Here is a 15,424-nt window from a genome sequence, read left to right as displayed (position 1 = left end):
ATCGTCTCACTGTGATCTCGCCACTTTCTCACGCGCCTTTCCTTTACACTTGGCAAGCAGGACGGTAGGCGGAGGTGCTCATGTGTTTCCCTCCGGTCTCAACATTCTGCAGATCTCCAGCCTAGAAGGAGCGGTGGCGGCTGACAACCTGGAACTTTCACATTTTCTCCAAGAAAAGGCAGGAAGAAGTGCAGAATTTTTCAGGTCACTTTTCAAAAATTATCCTCTGGATTTGCCTCAAACCGTGTGTGTCTGTCTGCATGAAACTTCCGTGACAACACGTGAGATGCAATGTGGAATCGTCGTAAACATAGGAATATGGGGGGATAATTTTAGACAGCAGTTCTGTGCAACACATCGTTCAGAGACCGTTATTTCCTTTCTTTACAGATACAGAGTGAATATGTTATGAGGCTGAACTGATAATTCATGAGACCAAGAGTTTCAGCGACAAGGTAATAGGCCGCGGGATTTGGTTCATCTGTAGGGTGGGGATCTAAACAAAACATATCCTAAATCATCAGTTAAGCTTTACCTACTACTCAGTAAGGAACACGGCAGACGATGTCCGGTTGCCTGCATCAGTAACAAACATTTCTCTTAGCTAGTAACCCCCGATGATCTATTACCATGGCATAAAAGAGTAGAAAGACATCACTGCAGTCATATACCTGTATCTCTGGCTCTATACGTGCATCACTTGTGCAGTATTCTTGCAGTAGCTATATCAACAGCTTGGCGGCATAAAATCCAGGAGCAGAAGCAAAACACCACTGACAGGAATCGTGCTGCGACTTACACTGGCAAGCAATCCAAGAATCCAATGCCTTGAGTGCAGGATACATACTGAAGAATCAGAAATGGATAATAAACAGAGAGTGAAGGTGGGTGATGAAGAACATGTAAAATTTAATGTTACCATGTTTACCTGTTGGCTATTGCACATTCTGAATGTGAACAGAGTATGCCTGAATCATTAAACCTTTAGATCCCAAGTTTATCACGACACGTCGGCTTTTTTCTCAGTAGCATGTCCTGCTGATACAATTTGCAGAGCTGTGCCTCCGACAAGCCAGGCTGTGAGCTCTGGTTGTTGCTCGAGATGTTTCAGGGGAAATCTACTTCCATCTCTTGTCTCAGCACCGTACACAAATGGAAGCCTCATAGTAAGAAAGCTCTCGGGTGGAAGGACAACTCGACATTCAAGACTGAACAATCCTTGTTCATCACGATCAGATACATTCGGTGGTAAACATGACCTCTGATGACAAAAAGGAAGAATAAGAAATCCATTAATAGGAAGCATAATCATGCCCTAATTAGAAAGTTGTTGTCACATGAACCCATACTATGATCGACTAAGTTATTTGCTCAATATTAAAACTTGAGAAGATAACATAGGTAGTATTGATTGTACTCGCCTCAAACTGTACAACTGGGCAGCTAGCCAACAGAACAGGGAAATCAGGTGTAACCTGCACCAAAAAAGTAACATCAGTGGAATGACAAGATTGCGAAGTATATACATGCTACAAAGTTCAGCAGGGAGTGCTTAAATATCAGCATTATAAATAAAATTTCAAACACATGTTCCAAATGTAAATCATATGCAGAATTGACATAAAAAAGCTTCAACATTGAACTTACAATAAAAATTCGTTGAAGTTGTGACACAGCACCAGCAACCTTTACATCTTGATGTCCCTTCCCATCTGTGCTCTTGCAATGTGGGCAGTGCATATATATCGGAAGATTTCTGTTCAAAAGCGAATATGCTTCTCCACCATCATCAGCTGTAATGTATTGAAGAGAATGATCTCCCTTTGACACATTATGTGGATCTGAAGGAATATGACCAGGCCGCGTGCTCTCTCCATCTACGCGAGGCTGAAGCAATTGCTGCCTGCTATTTCTCCCTGATGACTCCACTGGTCTATTGGCTTTCCGCCCATTGTTTCCATTTACCGCTGGTGTTAACTTAGATGCATTTGGGAGCAACTTTTGTGAACTGTGCTTACTTTCAGCTTCATTGTTTTGATAACATCTTTCATCCTGCAAACAAGGTGAATCCATCTCTTTGAGATATTTCTCTGTAAGTAAGAAACGATGACCATATGAACACTCGTACTCAAATCCGACATATACTAGAAACTGTTGTATGGCTTCGGTAGCTTCTTTAGTCTCATTGCCAACAATCACTGGCACTATGTTGCTCCCGATCTGCAGAAAGGGCATGCCATCAGCACTTTCACTAATATTTCTGGTCATCTTCTCCGAATCATTTTCAGCTATAGATCCTTGACTGAGAGTTGCATTACTTTGGCCATTATTCTGTTCCGCTACGCTCATTTGCCGTTCATCTTTTCGGCTAACAGGCTTTGGTGGTCTCTTCAGCTGGAGAGCAGGAAACTCTGAATCTTTAGTTGTGCTGCCTGCAACAACTTCAGCAAATGGTTTCTTCATAGTAAAATTTGGAACACCTTTACCAAAAGTAATAGCAGAGTTGTTTGCTGATTGCAGTTCAGGTTGTTTTCTGGAATTTTCAAGCTTTGCAGTTTTAACCTCCGATGTGACTTGGGCTGGAATGGACTTTACTTCTCTAGAAGCAACATGTGGAGTCTGGGAGTTCACATTAGATGTCAGGGAGGAAGATTTAATGGTAGCATGGGAGCTATTTTTCACTTGTCCTTTGCCAAGAGATATTGTCCACTTCAAAAGATATTTGTCCTTCGAGCAAAATCCAGCTTGGAGCAACCCTTTTGTTGACTTGTAATATCTTGCTCCTCCCAGTTGCACCAAGCGCCAAAAGGATACCGGAAATGAACTGGTATGAACCCCCCTCGGTAGCACAAGGGTAGGCAATAGATCTTCACAATTAGAGAAACAGTTAAATGATATGTTGGCTGTCTCAAAGTCAAAAGGATCATCTCTAAGGCGACGTGACCGGCCACAGGCACATGCATGGAGGAAGACGCATCCACTAGAATGTTGTTCCACTGCATCTGATTCTGATGAAGATAATTTACCATGTGGCTGGTGCTTACAAGGCCTGCCAGTAAGACTGACGGCATCGCATTGCTGCCTTCCAGCTTCCCAGATTTTCTTGCATTCATCTTCTAGCTTCTTGGAGAATACCTTGACAGCTGGTCCTTTAACTGTTGAGTGAAAGGACCGCAATGCTTTCTGTAGCCGCACGTCATGAACGCTGGTTGGGTAAAAGGCAGGCAAATCTTTCAAGTACACCTCCTTAGCAACTGGAAGCATCCTTTGGCACCAAGATGAGGAAAATTTCATGTTAAGCCCCTTGTTGCTTTCCAGGCAAGATAAAGCAGATTCAATAGCACTAGATCCTGCTGGAGAAAGTTGTTCATTCTTCAAACTGGAACTTGTATGAGTAGATGATGAACTCATGCTTTTGGAACTACTGATCCCATCTTTTCTACTGATCAGCCCAGACAGAATAGATGTACTAGCGGAATACCATTTATCAAAACTAGGGAGATCAGGAACACTGACTGGCTTCCCAGCTGATGCGGACGCTGCTGCTGCAGCTGCTGCTGCAGCCACCATACCGACACCAGCAACAGAGCCAGCAGTCGCATTGCCTGAATACACTCCTCTCCCTCTCAGCCCATCTGACTGCCGAAATATAAAATCCTTTATTACCTGGAAATCTTCGTGGTTTGTTGGTTGGCAGTTATTTTCTAATGAAGCAACATCCAATGATGCTTTGGAGCTGAAAGAGTCTTCAAAAAGTCCATCAATGATATCCAATGGCTCTCGTTTCTTATTAATTGACCGGTCCAACAGGGCAACAACTCTAGATGTATCAAGTGAGAACAAAGGAAGATGGTTCACATTAACAACACCCCTTGGACCATTATGCCCGGACTCCAGACCAGTAAGTGTTCGACACTTCTTGAGCAAAAAACGGATTTGACCTTCCAGAGAGGAATGCAGCTTCTTGCTGAAACTACCATCAGATTTGTTCGTGGGCCGGGCGAGCATAACCACTGAGCCAGAACCTTTTGAAGCCGGGTTTTGTTTTTGCAAGCCATCAGTGCTAGAAGCCTGATTTGATGATGATGTGTCACCCGTATCATCCAGACTCAGACTCGTTACAGCACTTGGAACATCAATGATATCATCCTCAAAGACAAACAGAACAACTGGGATACATTGGCCTGGCAACACAGAAGGATGTGAACCGGTTCCTGACATCAATGAGATGGCTGAGGGTTGATGGCCTGAATGACCTCCACGACGTGCCGGAGGGGAGCTGGCTGAAGCCCTGCGGGTAGGCCGGGTTGGGGTGCCAGAAGGAGCAGCTTTGGGTGGCGTTGCTGGTGCTACTAGTGACCTCGCAAATGGTGTGAGGGCATGCTTTGAGGATTGCAGCAGTCTAAAGTTCTTCAAGGTCTGTGTGTTGAACCGGAAGCCTTCTTGGAGAAATATTATGACATGGCAAACCTAGAATCTCCCCCAAAAAAGTATTAGCGTATATTCGAAATTAATCTTTATTGTCATATAAGTGAATCTCAAACTTGAATTAGTCACCTCTGCGTACAAAGCTATATATCAATACATTGGTAAAACAAACAACCAGGAAAAGAATCTGGGAAATACCACATTAAACACTAGTATCTCTACGATTAGAGCATGAAATCTGAAATACAGTAACATATAAGCAAGCAAGACTGTTGCAGATGCAGCTCTAACATGCCACCTCGAAGCACTAGATACTAGTAAATGCCAGCCTGCCATATATAGCCCGCAGAAATTAGATTAGCAAAGTATGCACATCGATCTACGACAAGTGTTAATGTCTCCATAAGCAAGCCAAGAAAGATGATGGAGCGCGGCAATAGAGAAATAGCACTAAGCTACCACCTTGTGAATCAAACTTCCAAAATCAGACAAAATTTGCAAACCAAGACTCACTTAATGTTCACATTACATTTGCAAGCGTAACGAGAAAAACACTGCTAGTTGCAGCTAATCACTGGAAGTGTACTATCCATCCAGTGATGCAATCCAGTCCAGTTGACTAATCTGAAAAATGAAAAGGCTATTTACCCAAACTATCCATAATGGCAAGTGTCAAAAGCAAAGCATGAGAAACACATAGATTTTGAACTTTGGCAACAGTCGCTAGAAATCTGTGCCCCCCACACTCCCAGCCTTTGTACTTCGAATCGGTAGCTAGCAACCATGATAAATTGAAGCCGGGGAGACTTATATACATGGGCAGCATATGCATACCGTTTCATCAGTATCAGACAAGCGCAAAATCGGGGACTTCAGAGTTCGACTGGCATCTAATGAGCTTAATCAGAGCAAGAGCCATACTCACCGAGAACATGAAGAGCAGCTCCGGGAGGTCCCCGCCTCCGCTGCTCCCTTGTCCCGCCTCCAGCGGCGGGGGCGGGGGCGCGAGGTGCAGGAACACCATCCTCCTCTCCCCGTCGCGGTGGTACCTGACGGCCCCGGCTAGGGTCCTGGCCGAGCCGCCGGGGGAGAACACGGGGGCGTCGAGGATCCGGTCAGCGAGGCGGGCCGCGCTCCCCGCGCACCCCACGAAGCCGACAACGACCACGCCGCCGTCGTGGGACGGCGAGGCGGCGGCGTCCGCGCCGGAGGTGGAGGAGGTGGAGGGAGGTGGGGTGCGCGAGAGGACCCGCACGGCGGAGGAGGGGCTCGCCTTAGGCGGCGACGGCGGCTCCATCGCCGGCGGCGAGGTGGCGGTGGTCGCGACGCGCTGCCGCAGCACAAGAAGCCAAGTACTAGTTCCGCTTTGGCGTTGCTGGTGGGTCTGCGACTTGAGGAGGTTGCGAGCCTGATTGATGGGCTCGGCCCATAACGAAATGAAAGATTTTAGAAAATTGGGCCCATGTGGTTGACAGATGCCCAAGAGTTTTTTATTTTTTGTATAAAGTGCCCAAGAGAGGTAAATAGTTAGTTGTCTGCTTTTGGATCTAATTGCAACATGTCAGTTGCTGAAGTTGGATAATACTTGTGTTGTCAACTGACACAGGATTTGGGCGAATTCTTTGTACACATGCATAGATCATGCAAAATATGCTATAAATTAGGCAAAGCACATTTATTTGGCATCACAAATTTATGACATCACACACATGGACACCGCCACTATGGCCACGACATGGAGATTGGAACACATCATTATTTCATCATTTACCAACTCAACGAAAGAAAGGACATAATACTAATACTCATAGAAAAGTTGTAGCAACAAACCTCGACCAGTTATTGACTCATGTGAGCTTGAAATGATAATATCAACATCATATACATAGATATTGTCGCAATATGTAGAATAAATAAGGTAGAATTGTCCCTTGCACGTGACGAAGCCAGTGCAAAAAAAAATTGGGCCTAACATGTCCATGTTGATTCCTTTAGGAAGTTGCATTATCCACTAGCTTCACTACAAGCTTTTGCAAGGATCACCACTTTTAAAAAATTAGGCCCATGTGGTTGACAGATGCCCAAGATTGTTTCTTGTTCTCAAAAACAAAGGAGTGCTTTTGTTTGTGCTCAAAAAATGCCCGACAGAGATAAATAGTTAGTTGTCTGCTTTTAGATCTAAATTGTTACACATGCAACATGTCAATTGTTGAAGTTGGTTAGGACTTTGTTGTCAACTAACATAGGATTTGGACGAATTCTTTGTATACATGCATAGATCATGCAAAAGATGCTATAAATTAGGCTAAGCACATTTATTTGGCATCATAAATTTATGACATCACATACATGGACACCGACACTATGGCTACGACAAGGAGATTTGCCTGCCTTGGACGTGATATTGTCGCAATATGTAAAATAAATAAGCTAGAATTGGCCTTGGACGCGACGAAGCCAGTGCAAAAAAAATTGGGCCTTCATTTGGAATAAAATGTCCATGTTGATTGCTTTAGGAAGTTGCACTATCCACCACCTTCACTACAAGTTTCTTCAAGGATCACCACTTTTACAAAAAAAAAATCGCAATTTTCACCACTTATGCATATAATATGTTGCACATTTCACCAATTGTCCGTTAATCTATTACTTACCTTAGTTAATTCATCTATTGTTATATATCAACTAGGACAGCGACCCTCACAAAAGCGACGGTGATATTTACTCCGTTGAAAGTGTTTAATATTAATTAAAATTTTCAGATATTATCATGCTACCGGTTTGAACATCAATATTTTGATTCTATGAACCCTATTTATAATACATTGCATAGAATATCATAATCATGGGAACATAAATTTGTAGACTAACATATACTCCCATTTGCTCCAAAATAAATGTCGCTGCATATTAATGACTTATTGTATGGTCATTAGCACATGGTATTAATAACTCAAAAAAACATAGAATTCTAGAGTTAGCTAGTCTATAAGTGGCAATAAACCTATAAACAAAAAAAATGTCAATATCAACATGGTGTAGTGAACTAAAATATCCACCAGAGCAATCGCCGGATGTGTTTATGTACGATCATGAAGATCAATCAACCACAGTTAACTAAGTATAAGATTGCTACGTGTATCATGATGCATGTGGTTTGCTTCACCATATAATTTTTCTAGCCTTATTTTCTCTTCTTTACTTTAATAAAGAGTACGTGCCGAATACGATGAAATTTCCTAGAAGGGTGGTCCTCGCAAACGCGATTTCATTATCCTTCTTGTGTCAATACTATGAAATCAACTCATAGTTTTACGCTGTGTTTGGATGCATAGAATTGGGTCTAGAATCGAATTTGTCTGGAAATTCCAAATCCAAGATGGAAAGGAAATGACTTCCAATTCAAATTCTATTGTTTGGCGTGCTTGGAATTTGCTGTTGAAATTAAAAGGTGGTACCCAATTCTAATTTATGTTTGGATGTAGAAATCATGGAATTTGATGATTTGTTGAGTTTGGACAATATAAAGTACATGTAAGAAAAAAAAATGTGTTCATTAGAATATGTATATATTATTTTTTTCACACATAATAACATTATAATAATTGGAATATGTTGGTAAAAACATCATGGATGCATATCCTAGGACTGATCAGGGCGTTCGATCTGCACTTGAAACATCTCCGTAGCTTTCCCTCTTTGCGGCCAGAACTCATCAGTCGCCAACACCTGGGCAAATATGCAGAAGCTAGGCTATATCTGAAAAGGCTGTTTCGTTCATCTGAACAAGAAAATACGCGTGTTAGTTCCTATATTACATGGATGCTTCGTAATCACAACTAATGAAGAATAAAAGATTGCCTATTTAATCTGAACAAACTGAAATTGGATGTACGACCACTCATGAAAAGAAATCACAGATGCCACTTATACTAGAGATGATAGATCAGCACCGCTGAGGTTGTTGCACAGGAGGAGACTAGTCTTTTCCAGTACGTGATAGTGATTTTAGATCGAAGCATGCTCATTAGCGCCGGGTAGCACAAATTAAGAAGAACATGACCAAGAACAAACAGTCCGCCGCCGCCGATGTTCACCTTCCCGCCACCGCAGTTCACCCTCCAGCCTCCGCCGCTGTTCACCCTCCCGTTGCCATCTGGTCGCGCCCGCGATTTAGGGTTAGGACCGGGCGGGGAGGGGGTAGCCAGGGGGAATAGGGGCGGGGATGGTAGGGCCTGGAGAAGGGCGGCCATGGGAGGGGGAGTTTAGGGAAGGGAGATGGGGAGGGAGGCCAAACCTGAGCGCGCCGCTGGGATCGCTAGTCCGGTGCTGTCGGGGGGTTTGCTCGCGAGGAAGACGACCTGGCTGTGTTTCGCTCGCTCGCGAATAGGTACGCGCGGGGTCGTTTCCAAGCGATTCCGAGGGGCTGACCTCTGAATCGTGAGCAGTCTGTTTACACGCGAAGGACCGGCGCTCGGAATTGGGTTCCGTTTCCAGCCACTAATTCAGAGGGCAGCCCAAACGGTGGAATTTGCTCCCGAATTCCGAATTCCTGATTCCAGCCCCGAATTCTTTACATCCAAACACAGTGTAAAGATATTCACATTACTTAATATGGTTCTTTAGTTCACATAAATACAAACACAAATTCTTATTATGATCTCCATTCTATTATTTTAAATTATTTTATTCATCATCCTTATTATGTCAAATGTAGCATGAAATCAACTTATAGCTTCAAATATATTCACATTACCTTATAAAGAGTTTTTAGTCCACCTAAAAACAAAATAGTTGTGCTATTATGATTTCTATTCTAAGATTGTAAATTATTTTATTAGAACCACTTTTGTTTGACGCACAACTAAGTAGTCGAAAATAAAATTAATATAAAAAATAAAATGGTATGCCGACGGCCACCCTCAACATACCCTATATGCTGAGGGCCCGTCGTAAGGCTTCCGTTGGTCGGCGGAACTGCGGGCCATGTAGAATCTATACCAACATCTATGCTTTTTCCGACAAGAAAGCTCAGCATAATGGCATGTATGACGATGGTCATATTTTGTCGACAACCCCTACATCATGCTACTGTCTATGGATTATTAAAATAAAGCATGAATCCAATTTTTATAACCTCATGATACGAGATATGTGGATATTATTTATGTATATTTTGGCTACTCTACATTCCGACTGATATTCATACTTTTTTTCCTTAAAATTATAGCCATAAAATTAGATCAAAGTTAAATCATAACCGAAAGCCAATTTTAATGTTTTTCTTCATATGCAATAAAAGTGACGTGATGGTGCTTGGAATACTAACAGGAGAGATTACCTCAAAAAAAAAACAGGAGAGCTAATGGTAATTTTCCTTCCATGTACAATACATGTGGGCCTTTTTGTTGTTGTGGGGAACACGTGATGAGTGTACATGTAATGCCTTAAAACTACTCCTTTTGTTCTTCTTTCCAACGGAAGTTGACACATGACATATCGCATATGTCTATAAAATATATGTTCGTATCTAAAATCTTTAAATTTTGTCCATTAAAATTACAGATCTAACAGTTAAAATAATTCTGATGATGTGGATTAACGTAGTGTGTCTATTTTAGGACCCGTATTGTGCTTTGAGTATATACTAGATAGATGTCTACTTGAACATGCACATTATCCCAGATTCAATTCGTCTACAAGTTTTATGTATAACTTGTCGGATATGGTTTTTAACACCTTTTATAATTGTTGGATAATAGTTAAATCCATTATAACCTGGAAAGCATAAAAATCATAATTTATTTTTGGTCAATTATCCACATGTTTTGCAAAAAAGACAAAATATTTCTAAGTATACACTGATGTTTCATATAAAAGGGATCAATTACACGCTAAAGTGCATGGACACACACAAATCATTTTAATGGATAAATATTTTTCTAACTTTTTTATTTATTTTGTGCGCAAATTTGGAGCACTTATATGCGGGATACAATTGACAATTTTGCTGGTGGAATGTGCAACATGTAATAAGATTTAGAAGGGGTGGACAATGAAGAAGAAGAAAAGGTTGTAGAAGTGTTGATCCTTGCAAAACCTTGTACGAAAGGTGGTGGAAAGTGCAGTTCCTCCTTGCAAAAGCTTGTAGGGAAGGTGGTGGAAAGTGCAATTCCATGTGCTTACTTCAAACGGTATAATGGCTTGTCAAATTTGCGAATAAAACAAGAGTGAGGTTGATCTTCACATCCAGCTCTAGGTGGTTGTTGCATCTAAACATCCTGTGTCAGATCCCCAGTCTGAATATCAATGTGCATTAGATGCATCACTAGGAAACTGCAAGAGAAAGGACAAGACGAGCATTGACAGGCTTAACCATTGGCTAAATGTGTCACAACCAAATAATCGTGCCTCGTAGCGACCCGATCATGCCATCGGCCTTATGCTTCACCTGCATCCTACAACATTGTGGTGTACAGGTTGGGGTAACAGATGCGATGTTTTGTTCCACATGAGAGCTTGGTATTTACAATCTGCAGCTTCACGCTACTGGATACTCAACAAACTTGGAAGGTTCCGCAAACTGGCATGTATAAAACCTTACAGCAACACGCATGTGCAGGGATGCTGTTTTCAGAACACGGATTAGGAATAATCATATTTACAAGCTTTAGAAAAGACGAAATAAATCAAATTTATAGATAAAAGGGGTTGCCACTTGTTCCATTTCCATGCATGCAACCAAAGTCACAGCGTAGTTACCAGTGCAGTTCCAAAGGAATGTAATAAAAAAGTAACACGGGGAAGGACACACAGGAAGGTTATTTTGACGAAAATAACCCTTTTCTAGAAGAAAAGCACGAAATGATCCTCTTGTCAAACTATTTTACCGGACTAACCCTTTTGTGTGGCGTCCTTCCCATCGGCGCCACACTTACCGGTGTGGTGCCCATGCGCCACACATCCAGGCCGATGTGGCGCGGTCGACGTTGCACGTCGTTGACCAGCCGACGTGACAGGATGTGTGGCGCCATTCCCATGGGCGCCACACATTGAAAGTGTAGTGCCGTTCGAAAAGGGCGCCACACATCCTGTTATGTGTGGCGCCCGAGCCGCCCCAGCCCGACCTGGGCCTTCTTCTCTTTTTTCTTTTCCTCTCTACTTCAACCGCCACTGCCATTGCCGGCCGCCTCTCCTCCTTCCCCCACTAAATCCACCAAGGATTCGTCAGCTGGCCAGCCAAATCCATCCCCATACATTTCTCAGGGTATTCTCCATCGATCCCCTTCTTTTCATCCACTAATTTCATAGATTTTGCTTGATTTGGACATGGACCCTAGATGTGAAATCCTAGATTGGAAATTTTGGTTGTTGGAATCTATATTGTAGTCTCATGTATGTATGCATGGAACCCTAGATATGTATGTATGGAACCCTAGATATGGATTTTTTGGAACCCTAGATATGGATTTTTACATGTATATGTTGAAACCCTATGTATGTATGTGTTGAAATGCATAATATTTGCTTAGAAAATGCATTCTATTGTCCTACATATGCCTACTATGTGCTTAGGAATGGTTCATATTGATACGTCTCCGACGTATCGATAATTTTTATGTTCAATGCCACATTATTGATGATATCTACATGTTTTATGCACATTTTATGTCATATTCGTGCATTTTCTGGAACTAACCTATTAACAAGATGCCGAAGTGCCGCTTGTCTGTTTTACGCTGATTTTGGTTTCGAAATCCTAGTAAGGAAATATTCTCGGAATTGGACGAAATCAACGCCCGGGGTCCTATTTTGCCACGAAGCTTCCTGAAGACCGAAGAGTCAACGAAGTGGGGCCACGAGGTGGCCAGGAGGGCAGGCGGCGCGGCCCCACCCTTGGCCGCGCCGCCCTGTCTCCTGGGCCCCTCGCGTCGCCCCCTGACCTACCCTTCCGCCTACTTAAAGCCTTCGTCACGAAACCCCCAGTACCGAGAGCCACGATACGGAAAACCTTCCAGAGACGCCGCCGCCGCCAATCCCATCTCGGGGGATTCAGGAGATTGCCTCCGGCACCCTGCCGGAGAGGGGAATCATCTCCCGGAGGACTCTACGCCGCCATGGTCGCCTCCGGAGTGATGTGTGAGTAGTCTACCCCTGGACTATGGGTCCATAGCAGTAGCTAGATGGTTGTCTTCTCCTCATTGTGCTTAATTGTCGGGTCTTGTGAGCTGCCTAACATGATCAAGATCATCTATCTGTAATTCTATATGTTGTGTTTGTTGGGATCCGATGAATAGAGAATACCATGTAATGTTGATTATCAATTTATATCTATGTGTTGTTTATGATCTTGCATGCTCTCCGTTATTAGTAGAGGCTCGGCCAAGTTTTTGCTATTAACTCCAAGAGGGAGTATTTATGCTCGATAGTGGGTTCATGTCTCCGTGAATCTGGAGAAGTGACAGAAATCTCTAAGATTATGGATGTGCTGTTGCCACTAGGGATAAAACATTGGTGCTATGTTCGAGGATGTAGTTACTGATTACATTACGCGCAATACTTAATGCAATTGTCTGTTGTTAGCAACTTAATACTCGGAAGGGGTTCGGATGATAACCTCGAAGGTGGACTTTTTAGGCATAGATGCATGTCTGGATAGCGGTCTATGTACTTTGTCGTAATGCCCAATTAAATCTCACAATACTCATCATAATATGTATGTGCATGGTCATGCCCTCTTTATTTGTCAATTGCCCAACTGTAATTTGTTCACCCAACATGCTGTTTATCTTATGGGAGAGACACCTCTAGTGAACTGTGGACCCCGGTCCAATTCTCTATACTGAAATACAATCTACTGCAATACTTGTTCTATTGTTTTCTGCAAACAATCATCATCCACACTATACATCTAATCCTTTGTTACAGCAAGCCGGTGAGATTGACAACCTCGCTGTTTCGTTGGGGCAAAGTACTTGGTTTGTGTTGTGCAGGTTCCAGGTTGGCGCCGGAATCCCTGGTGTTGCGCCGCACTACATCTCGCCACCATCAACCTTCAACGTGCTTCTTGGCTCCTACTGGTTCGATAAACCTTGGTTTCATACTGAGGGAAAACTTGCCGATGTACGCATCACACCTTCCTCTTGGGGTTCCCAACGGACGCGTGTTGTACGCGTATCACATATGTCTTAGGAAAATCCATATTTAGACCATGTATGGTGATAGTATGGTAGTTCATATTGTGTGTATTTGTGTAAAAATGTAGGATGATGTGGCTACTAGATCATGAGTATGACAAGGAACGCCAGCCCGTCATATCGCGGACCTAGGAAAGGTACTAATATTTAGTTTGTTAACACCTCTTGTTTTATATTCCTAGGAAAGGTACTAATATTATGTGTATGTATTTGCTTGTAGACTCTCGAGTCCTTGATCGTTACCACGGTAGCATGAAGGACATGGCGTATCACGAGCGGTACACGGAGCACATCGATCCTACCGGTCTTCTCCCGTTCATCACGCTTGTAAGCCGGGGGGCCGCCGAACATGAACGCCACGGCAATCACCGCATTTGTGGACCGGTGGAGGCCGGAGACGCACACCTTTCACTTGAGAGCCGGCAAGATGATCCCTACTCTTCAGGAAGTTTCCATGATCCTTGGTATTCCTATTCAGGGCAAGGCACTGTGTATGAACACAGCTTCCGATGGGTGGCGCCAGCAGATGGTGGGACTTATTGGCATGGCTCCGGAGGAGCCAGCAAATAAAAAATGTAGAGCACCCGCCGGCGTAAATTACAAGTGGATCAAGGCTAACTTTCGTGTATGCCTCGAGGGGCCCGACCGGGACACTGTCAGGACATACACCCGAGTGTACTTGTGGTATGTCATTTCGAGGACTCTCTTTGCTGACATTGGTGGGAAGTTGGCTCATTGGTGTTGGCTCAAGGCGCTTACGGTGTTGGAGCACCAGTGAAGTTGGGAAACAACGGCACTTTCCTACATGTATCGTCAAGTAATGCTTTGCTATCTTTACTATTCTTCTATAGTAGTATGCTAGGCAAAGTACTAACCAAATATCGTATGTGCGCAGTTGGACGATGCTTGCCGCAGGACTGGTACTATGGGTATTGGTGGATGCCGGCTCCTACTTTCCGTATGGAGTTGGGAACGCCTACCAGTTGGGCGGCCCGTGAGATACAATCAGCGGCGATGGGCTCACTACCCGAACCTTAATCGGGAGCCCACTTGGGCATACTTGTGGCATCATGTCTTAGAGATGACGAAGGATCCAATGTTCATGTACAAGCACTACACCTCTATTGGACAAGGCGACGCCTAGGCACTGCTTAAGCACGCTTAGGCACTAGGCGATGGACAAACGCCTCGCATAGGGCATAAGCGGAAGTCTAGGCAGTGTAACCAAGAAATTGTCTTCATGATCGAGCTAGATTGGCATTATTATAAAGATAGTTATTACAAATTTACTCATTTACATGCTATAAATTAATGTTTATACACATATAATAATAAATATACACACTTGATGGTATAAACTATGCCCACCTAGGCTGCGCCTAGGCCGCTTAAGCATCGCCTAGGCACTAGGCGAATGCCAACCGTCTCGCTTACGCCTAGCGCTTTTTCCAACCTTGCATTACACTGAGGAGTTGGACACTCTTACCGCTGAGCAGGTAACTTTTCCGAAGCCATCACTCTTTAGCTATCTTTTTTAATAAATTCCACTAGCACATGTTGTAAATTTTGAAATATTTGTATGGTGCAGTTGGATTGGGAGCCATATGGTAGCTTTGAGCATATTGGCTCGGTGATGAGAGATCTCAACCCCAAGTGCTTGAAGGAGGTGGGTTCTGGCGTATGCGGTGCCCACTCATATGCATGTGGACGGTTGAATACCACCTGCTGCACAGAGTGATGAGACAGTTTGGGTTGTATCAACAATGCCCACCTCAGTGACAAGACACGGACCGCACGCT

General features: G+C 43.4%; 1 protein-coding gene across 1 annotated transcript; it reads right to left on the bottom strand.

Annotated features, from left to right (window-relative positions):
- Positions 1 to 333: 333 nt before the first annotated feature.
- Positions 334 to 8,681, bottom strand: LOC124690905. Its single transcript, XM_047224229.1, has 7 exons — positions 8,382 to 8,681; positions 5,354 to 5,836; positions 1,648 to 4,470; positions 1,422 to 1,475; positions 929 to 1,261; positions 672 to 846; positions 334 to 576 (listed from the first exon to the last, which is right to left on the bottom strand). Exons 1-5 carry the CDS (start codon positions 8,679 to 8,681, stop codon positions 1,001 to 1,003), a joined length of 3,921 nt encoding a protein of 1,306 aa, XP_047080185.1. The 3' UTR covers positions 334 to 576; positions 672 to 846; positions 929 to 1,000.
- Positions 8,682 to 15,424: the final 6,743 nt, after the last annotated feature.

Source organism: Lolium rigidum, chromosome 2 (assembly GCF_022539505.1).
Source record: "Lolium rigidum isolate FL_2022 chromosome 2, APGP_CSIRO_Lrig_0.1, whole genome shotgun sequence".
Taxonomy (NCBI): Eukaryota; Viridiplantae; Streptophyta; class Magnoliopsida; order Poales; family Poaceae; genus Lolium; species Lolium rigidum.
The sequence above is the reverse complement of the archived record's forward strand: the minus strand, read 5'-3'. Positions and strand labels throughout refer to the sequence as shown.

Coding starts and splice junctions, on each gene's coding strand:
- LOC124690905 (XM_047224229.1), bottom strand. CDS start 8,681: ATGGCCGCCCTTCTCCAGGCCCTACCATCCCCGCCCCTATTCCCCCTG. Junction 4,471..5,353: donor AGCTGCTCTTCATGTTCTCG/GTGAGTATGGCT, acceptor GGGAGATTCTAG/GTTTGCCATGTCATAATATT. Junction 1,476..1,647: donor AACTTCAACGAATTTTTATT/GTAAGTTCAATG, acceptor TTTTTGGTGCAG/GTTACACCTGATTTCCCTGT.